General features: G+C 38.6%; 3 protein-coding genes and 1 pseudogene across 3 annotated transcripts; 2 read left to right on the top strand and 2 right to left on the bottom strand.

Annotated features, from left to right (window-relative positions):
• Positions 1-3,441, bottom strand: LOC108166955 (OX-2 membrane glycoprotein-like; annotated as a pseudogene).
• A 168-nt stretch (positions 3,442-3,609) lies between these two features.
• Positions 3,610-5,237, bottom strand: LOC103474570 (ribonuclease-like). The gene is made up of 3 exons (XM_008425653.2): positions 5,166-5,237; positions 4,661-4,723; positions 3,610-4,242 (listed from the first exon to the last, which is right to left on the bottom strand). Exon 3 carries the CDS (start codon positions 4,234-4,236, stop codon positions 3,814-3,816), a length of 423 nt encoding a protein of 140 aa, XP_008423875.1. The 5' UTR covers positions 4,237-4,242; positions 4,661-4,723; positions 5,166-5,237; the 3' UTR covers positions 3,610-3,813.
• A 1,700-nt stretch (positions 5,238-6,937) lies between these two features.
• LOC103474560 (E3 ubiquitin/ISG15 ligase TRIM25-like) lies at positions 6,938-8,277 on the top strand. Its single transcript, XM_017303755.1, has one exon. The coding sequence runs from the start codon at positions 6,990-6,992 to the stop codon at positions 8,223-8,225; it is 1,236 nt and encodes a 411-aa protein (XP_017159244.1). The 5' UTR covers positions 6,938-6,989; the 3' UTR covers positions 8,226-8,277.
• A 3,349-nt stretch (positions 8,278-11,626) lies between these two features.
• Positions 11,627-12,367, top strand: LOC103476880 (ribonuclease-like 3). The gene has a single exon (XM_008429597.2). The coding sequence runs from the start codon at positions 11,657-11,659 to the stop codon at positions 12,191-12,193; it is 537 nt and encodes a 178-aa protein (XP_008427819.2). The 5' UTR covers positions 11,627-11,656; the 3' UTR covers positions 12,194-12,367.
• Positions 12,368-12,815: the final 448 nt, after the last annotated feature.

The following is a 12,815-nucleotide window of genomic DNA, read 5'->3' as shown; positions in this document are numbered from 1 at the left end:
AGATCTTCAAATGCCTCTAATTAAATTGATTTGGGCCACAAAACGTACTGCTGCAGTTATTTATCAGGAAACAAGTTCAAATTTTGGGTTCCTGTTGTCATGGTTATGGGTTGGACTCGCTGTTATGTCTCTGTTTTTCAGATGTTCGTAGCTCGTTGGATGAATGAATGAAATCCTTAAATCTCATTGTCTGTGTCAAGCTGTGAAAGTTTGTCCTTCCTGTGATTTTTAGAGGAATCAAATGAAACAGTCAAGAACAAAATGTTTCCGGGACATTAACTTGGTAAAACAACAAAATCACTGAAGTGATGTACCTGTTCAGATATCTCCTTCTGAGTCGACGTAAACATATACACAACAGCAACATCAGCAATACAAAAGTCATCGTCCATTCTTCAGGAAGATGAAATGTGTTTCAACGACAGAACAATGAGGAAAAATCAACATGTGGGAATCTGAGTATGGACTTACTGGGGACTTTAAATTGTTCACCCAACCCTGAAAAAAAAATAGATTTAAATATTTACAAACACAAAGGCATCATCAGTCACTAACTAATAATTAAATGAGATTATTAGGAAGCTCCTGACTATCACCAGATATCATTTTGACTCCAGGAACGGTGACCAGCAGCTCTCTGGGATCAGTAAAGTCCACTTCCACTGAACATCCAACCAGTGTGCTGCTGGGAGCTGAAAGCAGAGCTGTAGTGGTGACGGTGACGGTACCGTTGGCGTTGATCTTTGACCTGGTGCTGTAGTAGGAGAAGCTGAGTGTCTTCTGGTAAACAGTCAGTGTCACAGTGGGAGCCGGTAGACCTGTGGCTGAACAGGTCACAAGTGACTCTGGAGGAATTCTTGATCTTCTGACAACATTGAAGGGTCCATGCAGCTCTGTGGAGAGAACAGACATCGCCATTAACATCTAGTTATAGAAGCTAACCTACACTTTCAGGTTCTCATCATTAAACCTCAGACAGGTTTCAGCTGTCACATTTCCCAAAGGGTAGGCGGTGAACAGGCAGAGATAACATCCTACATCCTGCTCTGTTACATTCTTGATGGTTATAGAGTTGTTCTTAAATCCACTGTACGCAAACTGAACTTTATCTTTAAAGGGCGGATACACTTTTTCACCAGCAAGAAGGTTGTAGGAGCTAACATTGCGCGTCGTGCTCCCCAAGACCTTCTGCCACGTGACCTCCTGGACACCGTGAATATCCACAAACTGACAGCTGAGTTGAATATTTTCTCCTACTTCTGCTATCCAGGTGTGCTGGGTTTCGACCATAGCTGTTATACCTGCAGGGAAGCAAAGAAGATTTAAGGTGCTGTCACTGAAGTCCATTCATCATTTTATTGACCCCCCACTTTTTGGCGAAACAAACCGATCAAACGGCATTTCAAAACATTTACAGGACGGAATAGGATTCCGCTGACATCACCGATGTTTATAAAAGATAGTGTTGGAGAAAACGCAGCTTACCAGGAGTTATCCCGGTAGGAAGCAGCGATTCATCATCACACTGTACGGTTAAAAAGCAGCGGCAATGCATAAGCTCACCTTTATGTAATAGTCCTGCCAGCAGGAAGAAAACAAATCACGTGCTCTCCATCATGTGTCATCGTAGCTGGCTCAAAAAAAAAAAGTTTATTCTTACCTTGGCAAACAACAATTTGGTGCGTTACCGCTACGATCCGTTCAGGAGAGTGAACGGGGAACGAGAACGCGCGTAACTATAGACACGCTTCATGTTATTGTTTACATCCGGACGTTTTTCTTTAATTATTGTATTTGGTTGTTTTTGTTCTTGTTTAAATCAGTTGGGGTTAAAGGGAACTGAGCTTTCTTATCTCTTCTTTCTTGTGATCCAAAGAAAACAACTGAAACTAACATCAACTCAGTACTGATGCTGTTTTTCCTCTAGAGTCTATAGATTTAGAATGGAAAATAAATGTGTGCTGTTCTGTCTCTCTAACTTACTTCAATAAAACTACTTGATTACACCTGAACGCATCATCAGTGTTGCAGGTTTGGATTTTGGTTATTTGGCAGTTTTCAGTGTGTTGGCAACTGACATCTGCAATAATCGACACAAGAGGGTGCTGTTATTGTGGTAATAGTGATGAAGAGGAGGTTAAAGTTTCCTCACTGTCAGGTTGATGATGATGAGGATTGAGCTTTGAAACAGTGAGCAAGGCTGGAGACGAGTCGTAAAACATAGAAGGGCTGGTCAGACTTATTCTTTCAAAACTAAAAGCAGAAACAGAATTTGTCAAGCATGTTTGGTTGCAATCTGCAGAGTCGCATGAAAGTTTCCAGGTTTATAAAAATATGCATTATGAGCAACACCATACTAAACTGACATGAATATAAATTCTTGGGCATTATATTGCTTCCAAAATGGTTTCAAATTTGGTCACTAAAGAACTTGGACCTCTGATTCAGGTCCAGGATCCTCCAGAGTCGAAGTGTTCCTGGATCACAGAGCAGGTCTTCTGTCCATCTGCAGCATCTCTGAAACCATGACTCTCCTCCACGGAGTCCAGACCAGATTTACCCACCCGGCACTGGCTGGAGGTGGTTGGTTTGTTTTAAAACGTTCAACCATGAGTGGTGCAATTAAACTTGGTGGATGTCCATGTCTTGGTAAGACTGAATTTTTGTAACACTCCATGATATCGTCTAAGAAAGGCCAATATTGAAATATTATTTTATTTAGAAGTAACAAAGGGGATTTGAAGCACTAAAGTACACAAACTGACTTTTTTTAAAATGTTGAAAACCACATTTCACAAATAAGCACCACTTTGTGAAGCCAGAAGTTATACTGTGACAAAAGGTAAAGAAAGTCAGTTATATAAACCCTTTCTATAAATGTGTCTTGTAGAAAGTTCCTCACTATCACCAGATATCTCTTTGAGTCCAGGGACATGTTACCGTGGGAACAGAGTGACCTGTGGCTGAACAGGTCACAAGTGACTGACACAACCTTCAACCTTCAAACCTACTTCATACTGCAGAAGAACCAAGTTGCTGACATCAAGGTCAGGTTCAAGCAGCTCTGTGCAGAAAAACAAATATCATGACCAACATGACCTTATGATACAATCAGGTTCCAACCATAAACCTTCAGACAAGTTCCAGTTGTCAGAGTAGGTGGCAAACAGAGATAACATCTGCATCCTCCTCTGTAAAGTTCCTGATAACTATAGAGTTGTTCTGCAGTTCAGCTTCTGTAAACTGAACTTTATTTTTAAATCCATCATTCACTGTTTCACCAAAATACTGGCTGTAGGAACCAATATTCCTCTCTGTTTTCTCCAAGACCTTCTGCCAGGTGACCTGCTGGACGTCTTTAGTTTCCAGTAGCTGACAGCTGACTTTGGTACATTGGCGTTTTAATTTTGATCTTTATTCTTGTAATGTTTTACTTAACATTATGGATTGCTTTTAAAGTTTTCAACTCTTAGTAGGAAAAAACTTTGAGTTAGTTTTTTCTGCATTTTCAGGTATGCCATGTGGTTTTCATGCTTGTGCTCATCTGTTTCATGTCGACACACTTTGTGAAATATTTTCACACCTCCAGTTAAAAAACTGAGTCAAGAGTTAGTTCATTTGTTTATTAAGGYGTRATATAAGGAATGACAATAAATTGAGTGGATATTCAATCAAAACAAAAACACAGTGTTTCAACAATGTGAAGCTTGAAACGTTTTGGCAGTTTTCTTATTAGCAAATTAGAAAAGTACATACCAAGGAACAWCAAAACATTAAACCACCCTGGTGTCATCATGCAAACTGAAATATACTTTACGATCTTCTTGAGTCTTCAAGATGTACAGGCTTCCCACCATCRCATGCAATCACAATATGTTGTCTTTTGTTACTCGAATCGTACCGACAAGGTCTGTCGTTTATGTTACCTTTGAGTTTACAAACAACAGTGTCAAAAATCCCTTCGCTCTTCATTAAATTRCCACATATCGGTGTCCCATTTTGACAAACAGGGGTGACATTCTCAACAGGGTGGAGGATGAAGGTGTTAATTGTCTTACATTTGAAATTTGTGTCAAGAATATTTCTACTCTGTATGATATCATCACACCCTCTGTCCATGTCGGTGTTGATGTGCTGATTTTTGAACTTCTCGAAGCGGTCGTCAAGGACAGCAGACTGGCAAAGAGGAATGGCAGACAGCAGGGCCAGGAAGAACAAGGAGGGCTGGATCTTCATGTTGCTCTGAAAAAGAGAAACAATTATTTACAAAGAATTCAAACCACCTTGCTTGAACTGTCAGCATTATTTAAACCTTGCAAGGAAAATAAAACATCAAAACATCTCGGTCTGTAGGAGCTCAGCGTAAATATTAAAAACAATAAAATAGAATAATATACTTTATTGATCCCCACGGGGAAATTGCTTCAGAACTACTGCAGTGTGCTTCCACCCTCAGCAGCACAATTGTAGAAATTTCTAGAATATATCAAGTTAAAAGTCTACAGGGTTTGTGCTTCACTGCCGGGTTAATATCTGACTGACTCATCTGGAATTGTTTTATAAACAACGACTCAGTAAAATACTCTTAAAAACGAGTGTCAATTGAAAAGTGTGCAATAGTGAGAACCTCTGACTCACTCAACTGATGGAAAAGCTTCACCTTCGGTACTTGATTGGTCAACTTGTTGGTTGGGACAACAGGGATGTTTGCTGTTGATCTTTCCTGAAAAAGCATCAAGTTCATCTTTAAACCTCAGAGAGAATTTTCTTCTTAGTATGAAACTTTAATACCACAGACACAGGTTCATGTGTGTGTGTGTACATGGAGATACTTTAATGTCCCTTTTTACTGACAATTAGCAACACAAATTATTAGTAGAGAAAGTGTCACACTGAGGAGATTCCTTGACTGATGGCTTCTTGTCTCATTCAGTACCAGTGCTGTACAGAAATGACATATTTCTTCTGTTTTTCATGACTTAAATGTTTCAGTTTGTCATAGAAATTTTAATATTGGACAAAAATAACCTGATTAAATAAAATACAAATGTGTTATGTAGGTTCTAAACACATCATTCTAAAGAGGAGTCACATAGTCCACAAAAACAAGCATTACCAAACATCAGTAGAAATCGAATAGTTTCAATTTTCCCGTAATCACTTACCTTGGTTGGTTCAGTAAGAAGCTCAGGGATGCAGGTGAGATTATAGAAACGTTCTTTCTCAGTTAAATTAAATGAAGCCCATCAAAATTAATCTGCTTCCACCTTTTCCTCCTTATATGTTGTTCAGTGTGAAAGAAACTAAAGGAGGAGTTTTCTAACTGACCTATCCCCGTCTAATACTTTGAGAACTATACCAAATAAAGCAATAACTCTCATTCTACTCAAAGCACTATAAATTAGCTGAGATGAACTCTGATTGGTTATTTGAAGCCTTTATAATGGATATTTATGATGCAACATGCAGATCATGATTGGTCAATAACTGATGTGTCGATCACTTGCTGTTTGTCAAAGATAAAACAATCACGCAGCTAAAGCGGATGTAAAAACTAGGAACTGCTCTGACTGTTCTGAGATAAAGAATTAAACAAAAGGTTTGTTAGAAGAGGTGACAAACTGATGTACAAGAATAAAAAGCTGAAGTACTTTCAGCTAAATGAAAAACAACAAAATATGAAAGAATTAAAGATGCAGCAGTTCATGAGGAATCAGTTTGATCATCTTTCACTTCTAATATGGAAGCTGAGATATCCAGTTGTAACTGAGGTGTTGACCTCTGACCTTTGGCAATAGTGTAACAAATAAGTTAGGTTTTAATAAAATATTTTTTAAAAATCAAGTAGTAAAATAGTAAATGAATCCTGAAGATATTAGGAGAAAATACTGCCTACTGAAACCTTCTATTGGGGTCTGATTGAACTGTTTTCCTTCCTGCACGACGACTCTGATTGTGGGATTTTGTTTCTTGTGTCAAATGCAACTGCATCAGTCAGTTTCCTGATGCAAATGCACCATCAAACGTCACAAAACATTTGCTTCGACCTTGCAGGTAAAAAAAGATTTTCACTTGAGCAGCTTTCTGAAAATGTCGACAGACTCCAAACAAGAGCACTGATTGATCTGATGTTTCTGCTCTACTGTTCTGTTTATTGTTACTTTTCTTATTGACATGTAGTTCTGTTTTTCCTCTTGAGCCTATAGATTTAGATTGGAAAATAAACGTGTGCTGTTCTATCTCTTTAACTCGCTTCAATAAAACTACTTGATTACACAGATTTCACCTGAATGCAGCATCAACTGACATCTACAATAATCGACACAAGAGGGCGCTGTTATTGTGATAGYRATGAAGAGGAGGTTAAAGTTTCCTCACTGTCAGCCTGATGATGATTGAGCTTTGAAACTGTGACAAGGCTGTAGACGAGTCATAAAACATAGAAGCGCTGGTCAGATGTTGAACCTTGAAATAAATGATTCTTTAAAAATTAAAAGCAGAAATAAACTGTTGTCAAACATGTCTGGCTGCAGAATCTCTGCTTAATCATGTGAGAGTTTCCAGGTTTATAAAAATATGGATTATGAGCAACACCAAACTAAACTGATATGAAGATGAAACAACCATTGACGCCCTGTGTCCTGCTGCTAATATATTGCGGTTATGAAACAAGCAACAAATTTCCTTGAGCAACAAACATTCGGTTCCTTTAGCAACAATCATTATTTTATTTTATTATCTGATACTAGTCTTGGTGACTTAGTTGTTTTGAACTGGAAAATGTTGTGAAGCTGGTTAAACATTAAACTTTTTATGTTAATACTCTCTTCTTCCTGGAATCAAATCCCTCCCTCTGCCCGATCTCTAGTGAAAGAAGAAGCTGATTGGCTGCAGCCTCTCTGCACTGACACGTCATTGGTAGATCAGAGCTCAAAGCTGTTTCTGTTCGCAGAAAATGAAACTAACACAGTCACTGACTGAGAAGAGAAATGGAGCAGCAGGCAGTTCAGCTGGACAGAGAAATTTTCTCCTGTTCCATCTGTCTGGATCTACTGAAGGATCCGGTGACTATTCCCTGTGGACACAGCTACTGTATGGACTGTATTAHAAACTTCTGGGATGAAGGTGATGAGAAGAAAAGCTACCACTGTCCTCAGTGCAGACAGACCTTCACACAGAGGCCTGTCCTGCAGAAGAACACCATGCTAGCAGCTTTAGCAGAGCAGCTGAAGAAGACTGGACTCCAAGCTGCTCCTGCTGACCACCGCTATGCTGAACCTGAAGATGTGGCCTGTGATGTCTGCACTGGAAGAAAACTGAAAGCCATCAAGTCCTGTTTAGCCTGCCCAGCCTCTTACTGTGAGAAACACCTTCAGCCTCATTATGATGTGGCTCCTTTAAAGAAACACAAGCTGGTGGAGCCGTCCAAGAACCTCCAGGAGAACATCTGCTCTAAGCATGATGAGGTGATGAAGATGTTCTGTCGAACGGATCGGAATTGTATCTGTTATCTCTGCCCAGTGGATGATCATAAAGGCCACAACACAGTATCAGCTGCAGCAGAAAGGACTGAGAGGCAGAAAGAGCTGCAGGGGAGACGAAGTGTCATCCAGCAGATGATCCAAGGCAAGGATAAAGATGTAAAACTGCTTCAACAGGAGATGAAGGCCATCAATCACTCTGCTACTAAAACAGTGGGGGTCTGTGAGAAGATCTTCACTGAGCTGATCAGTCTCCTCCAGAAAAGAAGCTCTCAGGTGAAGCAGCAGATCAGATCCCAGCAGGAAACTGAAGTGAGCCGAGTCAAAGATCTTCAGGAGAAGCTGGAGCAGGAAATCAGTGAGCTGAAGAGGAAAGACGCTGAGCTGGAGAAGCTCTCACACACAGAGGATCACACCCAGCTTCTCCTCCACTACCCCTCACTGTCAGCACTCAGTGAGACTAGTCATATATCTGTCATCAAAGTCCGTCCTCTGAGACACTTTGAGGACGTGACAGCAGCTGTGACAAAGCTTGGAGACAAACTACAGGACGTCCTGAAAGACTCATGGACAAACATCTCATTGATGGTAACTAATGTAAATGTTTTACTGTCAGAACCAGAACTAGAACCAAAGAGCAGAGCTGAATTCTTAAAATTTTCACGTCAAATCATTATGGATCCAAATACAGAAAACGATAACCTGTTGTTGTCAGAGGAACTTGTTGTTGTAAAAAGAAAGTAACAGCAATTGATCCTCATCAGGATCAATTGACTAGAGATCATTGTCTCATTATCCCTAGTCATCGTCAGTCTTATCCTAGTCAAACAGACACATTCACAGGATGGTGTCAGTTTGTGAGTAGAGAGAGTCTGACTGATCGTTGTTACTGGGAAGTGGAGTGGAGCGGACAACAGGTGTATGTAGCAGTCTCATACAAGAATATTAGGAGAATAGGAAGTGGATGTAATAACAATTCATGGGCATTAGAGTGTTCCCAAAACAGTTTTAAATTTATTTACAACAGCCGGTCTGCCATCTCAGGCCCAGTTTCCTCCAGAGTTGGAGTGTTCCTGAATCACACAGCAGGTCTTCTGTCCTTCTACAGCGTCTCTGAAACCATGACTCTCCTCCAGAGAGTCCAGGCCACATTCACTGAACCGTTACATGCTGGAGTTTATGTTTGCAACGCAGGAGGCTCTGCAGAGTTCTTTAAGCCAAAGTAGATTTTTTCTTTGATTGATGATCAAGGTTTTACTGCTCTGATGTCTCTGCTCTGTTGTTCTGTTCATCTGTATTTTTCTGGTTGATACTCAAGTTTTTTTATTCCAAGAGTGATAAAGGATACCTCTCATGACATTTTCTTTCATTCTTATGAAACTGAAATATTTCTCCCCATGAACTATGGCAATAATAACTTTGCTTTAATATTTGTATTGTTGTAGTTGGTTGTCATTTCTGCTCTTGCTTAAATCAGTTCAGACTGAAGTGAATTGATCATGCTTTTGTTTTCTTTCTTGTGATCAAAGAAGAAACATAAACTGACATCAACTAAGAACTGATGCTATTTTCTTATCAATTATTAATATGTAAATCAGAAAATCAGGAGATGCTCTGGAGCAACTCATAAAACTGGATTTCATTTACAAGTAACAGAGAAAAGGGATCTGAAGCACACAACGCAACCCTTTTATAAAATGCTGACACATTTTGAAATTATGTGCCATTTTGTGTTGGTCTATTGTAAAATATCTCAATAAAATGTGTTGAAATGAGAGTTTGTATGATGACAAAAAGTGTAGAAAGTCAGTTACATGAACACTTCTTATAAATGTGAGTTTTAGAAAGTTCCTCACCATCACCAAACATCTCTTTGAGTCCAGGAAGGTGTCACAGTGGGAGCAGGTCAACCTCTGGCTGAACAGGACACAACTGACCGGAGGAGAGTTTCTGAGATCAAGGACAGGTTTTAGCAGTTCCGTGAAGACAAACATGAAACAAATATTAGCATTAACTTCTAGTTATGGAAGTTAACCTTATGATACAGTCAGGTTCTCACCATAAACCTTCAGGCAGGTTACAGCTGTTGGGGTAGGTGTTGAACAGACAGAGATCGCTCTGTAGCGATCCTGATATTTATGAAGTTGTTCTACAGTCCAGCTTTTGTAAACTCAACTTTATCTTTAAATCCATCATTTTCTGTTTCACCAAAATACTGGCTGTAGGAACCAATATTCCTCTCTGTTTTCTCCAAGACTTTCTGACAGGTGACCTGCTGGAAGTCTTTAGTTCCCACGAGCTGGCAGCTGAGAGGAGCATCTTCTCCTACTGCTGCTTTGATAAAGAGGAGCAGTATATGTATATTGCCTCTATCTAATCCTCACAATATCAGGAAAAATACTCCATTATCACTCAGTTACTATTATGGATCATTAGTTCAGTCTGCGATTTAATCAGCGGTCAGTGATGTAGTCTGATTATCAATAAATGTAAACAAACCATTTCATCTTAGTCTGCAATATAATCTGCAGTTATCTACCAGGTAAAACGGGGTTTGAAAGAAATTGATAAGCGTCAAATAATAACTTTATTTAAATAAAAAAAATTTAAATTAATATTAAGAACATGAAGTTTCTCCCACTTCTGTAAAGAAGCTGCAGAACAAAATACAGAACTGCACAAGACGCCATTCCTCTAAATTCGTGCCAAGACAACACTTTCACTTTTCTCTGCAAGAGCAAGAGTGAAACTGCGACATCTGGTGCTTACTTTGTCCAATATACACGAACCGGAGGATATCTGTTTGCTGTCGCTGCTGTCTATAATCTCTTGTATTTCCAGATTTGTTACCAGTGGGACTCAAGGACTGCTCTGGAAATGTGGAATAAAACCTTTCATACTTTTAAGTCTATAGATGGTGTAAGAATACATTGTTTTTACATGTTCAAATACAGTTTTTGATTTAAATTAAATTTAAAAAGTGATAAGATAAATAATGTTTGATATGTTTTTTTATGCACTTAAAAGTTGCTACCGGCAGCATTTCCTTTTTATGAATTAGAACACTTTTGGGGAGTTTTTGTTTCTTTGGCCACAAAACTCATTTTTCATATCTATATCATGAAATTTAGCTAAAAAAATAATTTCTTTTTTTTATCTGATTTCAAATAAGTTGGAATTTTAAGTTGCTGAAAAGGAAAACAACTGCTGACCTTAATCTTCAAAAGGAGCAGTTTTAAATACAAGAAGATGTATTTAATCTTATACAAATAAAATATACAATCTTCACTTTCTCTGTACAATGTGTGCATAAGCAGCACATTTAGCTGCTGAAGCATCAGTGGTTTTGTGGTCCTCACAGTTTGAACCTCCCACAAATCCACCAGAAGACTGACTATATGTCAGAAGCAACCAAGAAAAAAGGGAACTCTGCTTGGATTGGAAATATTATTTTAGGTAGTTTCTGATTAATGTTAACATCAATAAAAACACAGTTATGTAATATTTTGAGATGTGAATAAAGTCACATTCGCACCTCTTCAGTTTCCTTTTTAAACCAAAGTGTGAAAACATTCAGGTGTTCTTGTTTGTGGTCAGCCATGTTTTTTCTTCTTTACCTTCTCAGATTGTTGCTCTGCTGAATCATTTTTAGCTGCGTGGCTGAATGCAAATGTTACGTGACGTTTTCATGTGACCTATGGTGTTTGAGAAGTTAATTCCCTCTTTATGAATATTAACCTTGGTGTAACGTTCAATCACTTGTGTCTTTATATGGTACAAAATGGAATAGTTGCTGAGAGAAGCCCTCCTTTATAAGCTGACTGTACTGAAGTCAGGCCACACTGACATCTGGAAAACCAGACRACTTTCTCCTTCTCTTGTCTGTTTGTAGTCTGAGAGGTAAAGTAACACTTATTTCTTCACCTTGCTTGGAAAAGCTACTTTCTGCTTTCTTCTCTTGTGATAAAATATCATATCAAATGTAGTGATAAAAACTACATCTACATCTACATTGTAGATGTAGTTTTAAAATCCTACATAAATAGCATTTGTCTCAAATTTTTCTACTTAAAATGAAAATTCAATTAATGTTTTGAATTACCAGCAACATTTATCAGCACCACGCAATACTAGAGTCTGGACTTAAAATTTTGAGAATTTTTCATTTGGGTGCCATGTCTCTCTCTTGGCTCACTAAATTCCCTCAAAATGTTTTTCTTTCCCATCATCAGAGCAGCATGAAGACCCTGCCTGGTCGCCTGTTTCTCTGTTTGCTGTTGCTGGAGGTCGGCGTCTCCAAGCCATTGAACGAAACCAGCACTTTAGAACCGGGAAAAGTAGCATTTGAGCGCTACAATACGTTTAAGGTACAGCACATCGATAAGAAAATGACTGTGCAGAAATGCACGGCAGTGATAAAACAGAAAAATATCTACAGCAACGACAACGTCTGTAAGGCGACGAACACGTTCATCCTTGCTGATCCAAACGAGGTCAAATCCATCTGTGAGGGTGAAGGAGATAATCTGTGTAAAAGTCATCTGACGAAAAGTAAAAGACAGTTCAGTGTTGTCATTTGTACGCGGACTAAATGTGCCCAGAAACTCAGATGTGAATATGAGGGGAAGCTGTACAGAAACAGATTTGTGTTGGTGCAGTGCTCAGGTGTTCCTGTTCAATATGCAGAGAACATTTTAGATGTTGAAGAATAAATATTCTCTGAACATTGCAGAGCTTCGTAACCTGAAGCATTTAACAAAGTTACGCTCCACATATGTCTATCTGCTCTTGAAAGTCCTACTGTTTCAATTTCTTATGCATTGTACAAAAAAATGCTTGTATCGCTTTATGCGATACAAATAAATAAATAAACTTGGTATAACACATTTACTGCCTCACAGATTATTTTTACTGTTATTGTATCACATGGGTTTCAAACGTGTGGAGCTGGGCTCATTTGTGGCCTTTTACATGATTTGCTCGACCACTGACCACAAGTCAAAAATCATAAAAAATTGAACAACAAAACAGAAAGCAATTGATGACCCAAAACATTTGGAAATTGCCTGTTTTTCTTTTCATAAGGCATCATTATGAAGTCTGTTTTATGTTATACAGATTCCATTAAAAAAAAAGCTTAATGTTGAGCAGGTTAAATGTAAAAAAAAAAAAAAAAAAATCACAGTAAACAAATTTTACATTTTTAATTTAATGCATTTTGAGATCTGCCAGTAATTTACATTTGTCTGTTTTGTTCAGTCTCTAATCTGTGGAAAATGAACTTTGGACCAGTTCTTGTCAGGTGAGAAAAACTCCAGGTTTGTGGTTCTGGTC

This window comes from Poecilia reticulata, linkage group LG2 (assembly GCF_000633615.1).
Source record: "Poecilia reticulata strain Guanapo linkage group LG2, Guppy_female_1.0+MT, whole genome shotgun sequence".
Classification (NCBI taxonomy): Eukaryota; Metazoa; Chordata; class Actinopteri; order Cyprinodontiformes; family Poeciliidae; genus Poecilia; species Poecilia reticulata.
The sequence above is the reverse complement of the archived record's forward strand: the minus strand, read 5'-3'. Positions and strand labels throughout refer to the sequence as shown.

Coding starts and splice junctions, on each gene's coding strand:
- LOC103476880 (XM_008429597.2), top strand. CDS start 11,657: ATGTCTCTCTCTTGGCTCACTAAATTCCCTCAAAATGTTTTTCTTTCC.